Source organism: Toxorhynchites rutilus, chromosome 3 (assembly GCF_029784135.1).
Source record: "Toxorhynchites rutilus septentrionalis strain SRP chromosome 3, ASM2978413v1, whole genome shotgun sequence".
Lineage (NCBI taxonomy): Eukaryota > Metazoa > Arthropoda > Insecta > Diptera > Culicidae > Toxorhynchites > Toxorhynchites rutilus.
Window position 1 is genome coordinate 106,771,635 of NC_073746.1, and position 10,505 is coordinate 106,782,139.

The following is a 10,505-nucleotide window of genomic DNA, read 5'->3' on the forward strand; positions in this document are numbered from 1 at the left end:
AAGACGAGCAGTTGAAGTTATCTTTCCGTCTGGTTGTGTGTGTGTGTGTTTTTTTAGTTTGCTGCAATGCAGTTATTTTCATGGTATATTGAAGAGATTTTATCTCTAGGAATCGGTCCTGAACTTAAGAATTCATTATACTTTCATAGCAAGTGCTTTTTTATTATTCAGTCCGAAGGGTTTTCCTGGACTGAATTATGGGCAAAAGGTACGGTGCTCTTCTGACTTTGGCTGCCTTTTTATCAGCTGATACCGTTGAGCATCTGTCCAGTTTTGACTGTTTATACGAGTTTTAATGGTCTTCGATGCGAATCTTGCAAAAAAAAATACTTTCGATCAGTAGTCTACCCGATGGATTTCTTTTTACCACTAATGGTCTTATTGTTGACGTAAATTTATATTCCGCTATCAAAAACACCTTCATTTGATAAAGCAATGATTCGATTTGATGTGATTCGTATGAACAAAATTGTTTTCAGCCTACCGACAAAAGATATTGCCTTCCGCATGTAATCAGTTCGAGGTAGAATTGAACCGCAACAGAGCGATCTGTTCGGTTCAGGTTGGCAAACTAATGGCGAAAATTTAATTGTTTAGAAATTCGATTGCGAAACATTATACGGTGGCTTGAATCACACTCCCCCCTCTCCTGTTATGCCTGACAGCGCCGCAGAAATTTTGCGGACTCGATTTTACGCAAGCATTTAAAATTGCGGTCACGCGGTAAACCGACGGTAGCAGGTTTCGTTTGTCGGGTAAATGGTACCGATGAAAAACATTGTGTGCATATAATTTTAATTGAATAATAGGTTTTATGTGTTTTCGGAATTCGTAAAATAAATTCTGAGCTGATATTGTGTGGCTTCAACAATGTGAATCATGAATGCCGCGTCAGTCATGTATTGTAGGAAATAATGTTATAAATTAGCTAATTATAATTGATACCTCTTACTAGAGGTGAAATACTCTCGTAAAATATCGAAAAATATACGAGAAGAATGAAAATGTTAAACACACGATCAACTGTAAAAGTGGGACAAGTTCTTACTTCGCATAAAGTGCTACCGTGAAATTAATCAAACTCAATCTCAGAGTTGTTTTATTTTTTTGCCTTTCTGTGTTTACATAAATGTCTCAAGTCCTTGCTTACTTCTTGCGCTGACTCTCCCACTTTTGGCAAAGTTATTTTCAGAGAATCTTTGTGATCTTGTCTTGACACATATGAGAGATGAAACAATGAAACAGGAATTTCCAACTGATACCAGTCTGAAACACATTTCCCGCTCCAGAAAGTGCTTTTTTGGTGGAAAGTTTCTTTATTGCTTCCTTATATATTATTCTCTGTCTCTCCCGAGAATGGCGAAAGTTCTACCAGCGAAAGTGTATTTTAGTGCGGGAAACTGAAAGCAGGAACAGAATTGTATTCGCTCCAAGATCCAAATATTATAATTCATTAAATTAGGTTACAGAAAAAATCCAGATCCTTCAAGGAGATTACTCTTCAATCCCGGCCTGCTTGTGGAACCTCCACTGCACAACGCTCAAGTATCCGCCAGTAGAATAAATGTGAACTGCATGTGCAATCCGTTCCCGGATAGAATTCTCCCTCGGGGGGCTTTTGTTCGCTTCCAGTTGCGCTCTCTCTCTCTCTCTCTCTCTCTCTCTCTCTCTTGTTCTCCGGGGATCCTTGTCACAACTTTACATTTATGAGCGTAGATGTTGAAGTCACCATGATTTATACCCACACGTACTCTACATATCCTGATGCATTACTGCATGCATGCTGCTTCTCGATCGAGCTTGAGCAGCAGCAGCAGCAGCAGCTGGCTAATGCAACGAATTTATGTGCATTTGCCGCACTTTAAATTCTGAAGATTACGTCGCCTTCGAACGGGATAGCGTCGGTGTCAGGATAACTTCATAGATTTTCAAATGACTCACTGTATGCTAATAATTGACATTAATTTGGTTCTATGAGGAGCCATCAAATCGAGTTAACGTGTGCTTTAATATTGGCACAGATAATATAATGCTGATAAATTGCTACACTTGGCATCATGTATGAAGTATGTGACATTTTAAGCCATAGTTCATAACAATGTAACTTTTTGAAAAAATAAAATAAAAAAAATCAAAGGAATTCATTATTACTATGGAATATATTAGGCTGTCAAAAAAGTCCTGCGGTATTTCCGCGAGGTGTCGTTGTAAGCGCGTAGTTCTGGTTGTATTCATTGTATCGAGTCATACTATAGATTGTTGGAAAGGTATTTTTGCGCGCTATAATATAGTCCTTGACAGTGTTTTGTTTGGTTAAGTCGTTCGTGAGTTATAGTGTCGCAAATATGGAGCAAAATAAAGAGAAAATCCGACATATTTTACAGTACTACTATGACAAAGGCAAAAATGCATCTCAAGCTGCCAATAAAATTTGTGCAGTTTATGGACCCGATACAGTTTCCATTTCCACCGCACAACGATGGTTTCAACGTTTTCGTTCTGGTGTAGAGGTCGTCGAAGATGCGCCACGCTCCGGAAGGCCTGTTGTCGAAAATTGCGACAAAATCGCTGAATTAGCCGAGAAAGACCGGCATAGTAGCAGCCGTAGCATCGGCCAAGAGCTGGGGATAAGTCATCAAACCGTTATTAACCATTTGAAGAAGCTTGGATTCACAAAGAAGCTCGATGTATGGGTGCGACACACGTTGACGCAAAAAAACATCTTTGACCGTATCGACGCATGTGAATCGCTGCTGAATCGCATCAAAATCGACCCGTTTCTGAAGCGGATGGTGACTGGCGATGAAAAGTGGGTCACTTACGACAACGTGAAGCGCAAACGGTCGTGGTCGAAGCCCGCTGAAGCGGCTCAGACGGTGGCCAAGCCCTCATTAACGGCCAGGAAGGTTCTGCTGTGTGTTTGGTGGGATTGTAAAGGAATAATCTGTTATGAGCTGCTTCCCTATGGCCAAACGCTCAATTCGGACCTGTACTACCAACAACTGGACCGCTTGAAGGTAGCACTCATGAAGAAGAAGCCATCTTTGATAAACAGAGGCCGCATTGTCTTCCATCAGGACAACGCCAGGCCACACACTTCTTTGGTGACGCACCAGAAGCTCCGGGAGCTCGGATGGGAGGTTCTTTTGCATCCGTCGTATAGTCCGGACCTTGCACCAAGTGACTACCACCTGTTTTTGTCCATGGCGAACGAGCTAGGTAGTCAGAAGTTAGCCACAAAAGAGGCCTGTGAAATTTGGCTATCCGAGTTTTTTGCCAATAAGGAAGCGAGCTTCTATAACAGGGGTATTATGAAGTTGGCATCTCGTTGGGAACAAGTCATCGAACAAAACGGCGCATATTTGACTTAAAACAGATGATTGTAACTAATTTTATGAACAAATGAAAATTCAAAAAAAAATACCGCAGGACTTTTTTGACAGCCTAATATATATTTACAGCATTCAGTGTACATATGTAATATTGCGTAGGAAGGTTTCACGGATAAATACTAGAAATACGAACAAAAATAGGTAATAACAATACCATGAACAATTTCCCAAAATTTAAATTAATGCTATTCCATACATTGTATCCAGCTCCAGCTATCGCAAACTTCCATCGAATGCTTTCGTGAATGTGCTTAAAGCGGAAATAAAGCACTTTATCTGGCGATGTGTTCCATCGAAGCGATAAGAGTTTAAATTCAATTTCATCTGTTTACTTATCTTCGGCACTCGAATCCAACCGAGTACGGCAAAAGCAGTACAGCAGCCAAATGCCATCAGCTACAAATCACCATCAATTTTTAATCTACCATCGCCATACCCTTCCCAAGCTAACAGCGCAAGACTCCTCCCAATCCGGTCCAGCATCAGATGCAGCTCGGGTTCAGCGTCCCCTTCGAGCTAGCAGAGTCCTAAATGCATCCTTTGATCACGAAGGGGGGAGACACGGAATCCGACCCATTCCCAGCGCTACCCGAACGACGATACTCTCCAGTTCAATGAATAGCACAAGACAATAAATTAAACATTATGTAAAATTTTCTCTTCTTTTGTCATCACCATTAAACGACCGGAAGCCGGGAGTCCAGGACCGGCGCCAACCGCACCAGTAAACGGTTGCAGCTCCTCCCCCGGCGAGAGTACCACTCTGCGCAAAAGATTGACTTTTCGAAATAATTGCATCCATGCCTTGCCGATTCTATATCATTACAGGAGCGCCGGGTTGGACACAAAAGTCCTGCCCGTCCGGTCTGCCAGAATCTCTGGTTGATGTGGCTTCGGTATTGGCCCTACATGTGTATGTGAACGAATGTATTCGGAGCCATCCCGGGACTGTGTGACCCAGAGCGGTGAATGCAGCTTTCACCAGCAGTCTGGATGTGGTGGGCGCCAACACAGTGCACCATCCGTTGCCAGCTATGCCAATATGAGCCGTGGTGGTCTCCCGTGTTGGGTATATTAGGGATTGAAATTACCACGCTGTAATTGGCGAAATCGACCAATTTTCAACGCGAAGGTGTGAAATATTATTCCTGGTTTGGGTTTCGAACGAGGGGGTGTTCTCTGGGGGGAAATGGGATGTGGGTTGGTGCTATTTGATCGTTCGATATATGATTTCAGATAGTTTTTGGAAAATCAAAGTCATGTTGAATGTGGTTTGAAATTATTTACGTTTGCTCGAAGTTATTTTAGAGTTGAAATTTTCTCGGTATTGCGCCGATAGTGGATGTTATGTTCGATACCATAAGAATGCGTCTAATCATTCTGTTCCATTTCTAGCCATGTGACACAGAAGGATGCTTATTGTGAATAATTTATATTTTCTCTGAAAACGATTATGCCATTATTAATAACGAAATAATTGTAGAGATGTTCTTGATGATATTATTAGATGCAGTATTGAATTGGCGTATATAATTGCACTTCGTTTCACTAAAAAAAAAGTGATAATAACTTTAACCCTCAAAACCCAATTTCTTATTTGCGTGAAAAATCTGTAGTAGATCATATTTTTGATGAGAAAACCGAAAAATACCACTACAATTTTTTAATGTCTCGGATTTTTTTATTTATGCCACTAAACCAGTAATCCGCCTTAAAGCGGGGTTGGTTATCTGGTCGAAAAAAATATTTTTCTTTTGAATTGCTCGTAGTAGTTATTCCTTATGATGGGAAGCACATAAAAATCTGGTTTGTTTGCAGGTGTCAATTGATGTCGCATTTAAGGTATATGACTTGCGTTTCCGATGTGCATCTCGGGTTTTTGCAAGTCCTCTTTCCGGAGTATCTGGAAAATGATTCATTTTATCATGCCTGACATCAGAGGGTGGAACATACGCTCGCGTCGAAGTGGATGGGTTCTTTGTGGTGATCATACGTGGGCGACCGGGAGTTTCGCAAAACATCTGGGTTTGATAGGATTTCGTAACCCCAGTCCGAAAGTTCGGTAAATGAGTATTGAAATGAGGATTCCAAAAAATCTGATTTTTTTTAAGTTTTTAAATTCAGTATACATCGGATCAGTTGTGTCAGCGGATCCCGTGAACTTTCCGGGTCCTACAAGTAGGCCTGACACATTTGACTGCTATTTAGTGGTATCTTTTTTTATTCTTCAATTTCCTGGTCGTTGTAGTATTCACCATCGCTCTCGTAGTCGTCTTCAGGATCTACTTCGTCATGTCCCCATACCGTGCTGGAAAACAAACCTATAAAAGAACAAAACATTAGGCTCAATTTCTGCAAAACAGCTGTATCCGATGTTAATTTTTAGTAGATTACACTTCAGCAGGAGTCTGATTTTTTTTCGCTCAACTGCCCAACACCGCCTCAAGTCGGGTTATGGTATTTACCGAAAAACTGTAATTTTTTGTTTACCATTTAACCATAATACCATTTACCATTTAACCATAATACCATTTACCATTTAACCATAATAACAAAACTTGATGTCGAACGTAAAATAAACTTACCGACCAATTTTTCCATAAATGAAACGTTCAAAAAGTGTATGTCTGATAGCGGAGTTAGGTTGTGGAGGGTTAACGTTCCTAGTTTATTTTCTATTCAACTGAGAGTCATGGCTCTTTGGTGACAAGTAAGATAAATCTAGTCAAGTCAAGTCTAGTGGTCGATTGGAGAACTATAGAAACGACATAAGCGTTTACATCCAGAATGAGTTGGAAATATGCGATATTTCAAGATTTTTTTATCTTGTAACCAAACGTTGGGTTACAATAATGAATTTGGTGGGAAGGCCAACCGTGGGTTTGGTCTTTACCGATATTGTACAAAAAAAAAGTAAAATATTTGTTTGTGATGTATTGTTATATGAGAAACCAGCAGTCGATGTCCATAACTTGTGTGTTATGAGTTTAACTAATTTAATTATTATCCCATCTTGCCCATTTTTGAAGTTTTGTGCATTAAATGTAACGCTCAATATTATAGCACACAGAGGTTAACGATTAGTATATCCGCTTTCATAAACCACACATACATACGCCACGAAGGCAATATATTTGTTACACTCATGAATAAAAGTCAGTAGATTTCGAACCATAGAAGCGATCACACTTATTTTAAAAGCCTATCCGAAGTTTTCCGCCACGCTATCTTAACCTAGTTTCGTGAGGTGCAGTAGGAATTTCGCTATATTCCTAAACCCGTTAAGACCAGCGGTTTATCGCTGAGTTTGTCGCGAACAGTATATGGTGGCGAAACCCGGGAAGAGTTCCCAGAGTCGTCGTCTCGCCGAAGGAATAACCAGTCTGGATTTGAATAGACTGCAGCCAGGTACACTAGTGGACCACGTGGAATCCTGTCGTCGTCGTCGTTGGCCAGAGAAGGGCCAAATCTCCTGTCGTACATGTCCAGCTAGTTGCAGCCTGATCGCTGAAAAGGACGGAAATTCCGGAACGTTCACCCATAAATTGAGGTTACGGTAGGCACGTGGTAGCAATCCATGCAGGTGGGTAGTTGATTATATTAGATTATATACGATGAATACGTCCTCGAAAATGACTCTGCGGAAGAGCGCGCAGCACTTGAAAAGTCTGCTTCGGAAGCGAGAAAACATCCTTGGTTCTGCTAGACTTATCGAGCAGTTTAATGCAGATTATGATGCAAGTAAGGCTAATCAGCTACAGATACGTATCGAGCGGTTAAACCAACTGTGGGACAAGTTTGAAGACACCGAGGATGAAATTGAAGCATTCGAAGACCAGGAAGAAGGGTTTTCGGAAATTCGTCAGGAATTCCAGAATCTTTATTTCGAACTCAAATCATCTCTAGTGAGTAAAATTCCGATTCCCGCACGAGCACCCTCGAGTCCCCCTGCTGCTCATTCATCGACATTTTGTGTACCCCCTGCTAACCACTTGGTGTCCGTCAAGCTACCCGAAATAAAAATTCCCGAATTTGGAGGGAAATCCGACGAATGGTTTGAATTCCGCGATCTATTTAAATCGTTGGTTCACACTAACTCTCAAATTTCCGCGGTGCAAAAACTTCACTACCTACGTAGCGCATTGAAGGGTGAAGCATCGCGATTAATTTCTTCGCTTACAATAACATCGGATAACTATTCTATTGCTTGGAAAACAATTAGTGATCGTTACGAAAATAAAAACTTCCTTGTCAAACAACATATGTCCGCTATTCTGAAGATTCCTCATGTCAGAAAGGATTCGGCTTTTGGTCTTGCCGAACTCGCTGATGAATTCAACCGACACTTTGGCATCCTGGACAAGCTTGAGTCTGCCGAGGCTCACTGGAACTCATTTTTGGTTGAGCGTTTGAGTAACTTATTGGATGAAAAGTCTTTGTTAGATTGGGAGTCTCAGTGCGAGGAGAATCAGGTTCCGCAGTATCAAAACCTATTAAATTTTATACACAAACGTTCACGTACACTACAAATGTGCAAATCTACGCACAGTCAACTCACCACAAATCCAACAAAACCAGTGAAAATTAAATCATCCACTCACGTCGCCTCGGAGAATATTATCAAATGCCCAAACTGTAAGCAGACACACGCACTATCGCAATGTGAGCTGTTCTTGAAACTGAAACCAAATAGTCGGTTGGACTTCGTCAAAAAACACCAGCTGTGTATCAACTGTCTTCGTGGTGGACACATGGCTAGGGACTGTCGCAGCAGTTTGTGCAGGACATGTACGAAGAAACACCACTCTCTACTCCACCTTCCGCCGATCGCTTCAGTGCCAGCAGTGATAGAAGAAGAGGAATCAGCATTATCAACTTGCACGGCTGTCTGCTCGACAGAAAGCTTTGTCCACCCAGTGAACACTTCGTATTCGGTTTCGTTTGCACCGTCGGTGGTACCTTCGCGCAATTCACCACAGCCATATGGTTCGTCGGTAGGTTCCTCTTTGTCGAAATCGTCCGCCGTCGGTAACCCCTCCCTGTCGTCGTCGATCAATTCGGTACATCGTTCCGAATCAGAACCACTATCCTGCCCTCAGGCATCTACCCATCGAAAAAGCTACGAGATGCGGTTGTATTTTTGTCATCAGCACTAGTTCGAGTAGAAGATGCTGATGGTATTGGTCACTATGCCCGAGCCCTTCTCGACAGTGGCTCGCAGTCGAATTTTGTGTCAGAGTCATTGTGCCAGAAATTAGGGCTCAAACGTAATCGCATCAATCTACCAGTGAGTGGCATTGGACAAGCTACAGTTTGCGTCCGCTACTCCGTATCAGTCTCTCTCGCATCACGTTTCGGTAAATTTATACAACATCTCGATTGCTTAGTTTTACCGAAGCTAACCGTCAGTCTTCCGAGTTGTCATGTGGACATCTCACGCTGAAACATTCCACGTCACTTACCGTTAGCAGACCCGAAATTTAACGTCAGTCACGGCGTCGATCTGATCGTTGGAGCCGAACTGTTTTTCTCGCTTCTTGAATCACACCAAATGCTTTTAGCTGATGAACATCCTCTTTTGCAGAAAACTGTGCTGGGTTACGTGGTGTGTGGAAAATACTCAACACCTTCAGTCGGAACGGTGGCATGCCATGTTGTCACGGAACAAGATTTAAATTCCCAGCTCGAAAGGATGTGGGAAGTTGAAAATCTGGATGTTGGAAAGAGTTTTACGCGAGAAGAGCAAGATGTCAAGGATTACTTTCTTCGCACGGTAAACCGTGACGTTGCTGGTCGTTATACGGTACGGCTTCCCTTCCGTGAATCTATAGTTCCACTGCTAGGAGACTCATATGAACCTGCATTACGTCGTTTTGTCCAAATGGAGAAACGATTCGTTCGTGACAGGACCCTGTATGATGAGTACGTGAAATTCATGGATGAATATGAGCGATTAGGGCACATGGAAGTGAGTTCTGTCGAAGGCCCGCAGTACTTCCTCCCACATCACGCTGTTCATCGCCCGGAAAGCAGCACGACAAAAATCCGCATAGTGTTCGATGCGAGCCGCAAGGGATCGGGCTCTCTTTCCCTCAATGAAGTCCTCCACGCTGGGCCCACAGTCCAACCACCTTTACTCTCCACGATTTTAAATTTTCGGATGTACCAGTACGTGTTTACGGCAGATGCGGAAAAAATGTTCCGCCAAATTTGGGTCGACCCAGAGGACCGCAAATTTCAACAGATCATTTGGCGACGGGATCCGTCGTTACCTCTCGAAATTTATCGATTGAAAACGGTGACCTACGGACTTGCCGTTCCAAGCTGCTAGAATCCTCAACAAGCTCGCTGAAGACGAAGGTCATAAGCATCCTCTCGCTGCAGCAGTGCTTACTAAGAGTTTTTACGTCGATGACGTCTTAGCCGGAAGTGATAATTTAGAAGAAGCCGTCGAAACATGTTCTCAACTACGCGAGTTGCTCAACCTGGGAGGATTCTCGTTACGTAAATGGAGTACGAACAACCAGACAGTCCTCAAACACATTCCATGTGAGCTTTGGGAAAATTCACCGCAAATGGGAATATGTAAATCAACGGTGACTGCCTTGGGACTCCTATGGAATCCACATCGTGATTAATTCGGATTCAAGGTTCCACATCTCCCTGACCTGTCGAAGGTAACTAAACGAATAGTGGTGTCAGAAACAGCCCAGCTTTTTGATCCGCTAGGCCTACTCGGATCAGTTGTAGTCAGCGCCAGAATCTTCATTCAAAGGCTTTGGGCCATAAATGCTGCGTGGGATGAAGAGCTCTCCAGTGAAGATAGTGCTTGGTGGAAGCACTTTCGTTGTGAATTACCTCTGCTACTCGGAGTGGCCGTTCCTCGTCGATTAGTGGCCGTTTCAAGGCAGATTATCCGTTCGTACGGAATTGTATGACGTGCTTCCGTTGTTCACCACCAAACACTCATCAACAAATGGCTCCACTCCCAACCGTGCGATTATCTCCAGCTCGAGTGTTCTCCTACAGTGGGCTGGATTATTGCGGGCCATTCAACATTCGTCCGTCGTATGGGAGAGGGTCGAGCGTAAAAATGTACGTCGCCTTGTTCGT

General features: G+C 42.7%; 1 protein-coding gene across 1 annotated transcript; it reads left to right on the forward strand.

Moving 5' to 3' along the window:
* The first annotated feature begins 7,024 nt into the window (after positions 1-7,024).
* Positions 7,025-9,723, forward strand: LOC129773392 (uncharacterized). The gene is made up of 3 exons (XM_055776990.1): positions 7,025-8,523; positions 8,604-8,679; positions 8,977-9,723. Exons 1-3 carry the CDS (start codon positions 7,025-7,027, stop codon positions 9,721-9,723), a joined length of 2,322 nt encoding a protein of 773 aa, XP_055632965.1.
* The last annotated feature ends 782 nt before the right edge of the window (positions 9,724-10,505 follow it).

Excerpts from the sequence above, each read along its gene's own strand:
- LOC129773392 (XM_055776990.1), top strand. The coding sequence starts at position 7,025 with ATGACTCTGCGGAAGAGCGCGCAGCACTTGAAAAGTCTGCTTCGGAAG. Across the intron at positions 8,524-8,603 it reads CGAAAAAGCTACGAGATGCG|TGGCTCGCAGTCGAATTTTG; the intron begins GTTGTATTTTTG and ends CCTTCTCGACAG. Across the intron at positions 8,680-8,976 it reads GTAATCGCATCAATCTACCA|AAAACTGTGCTGGGTTACGT; the intron begins GTGAGTGGCATT and ends CCTCTTTTGCAG.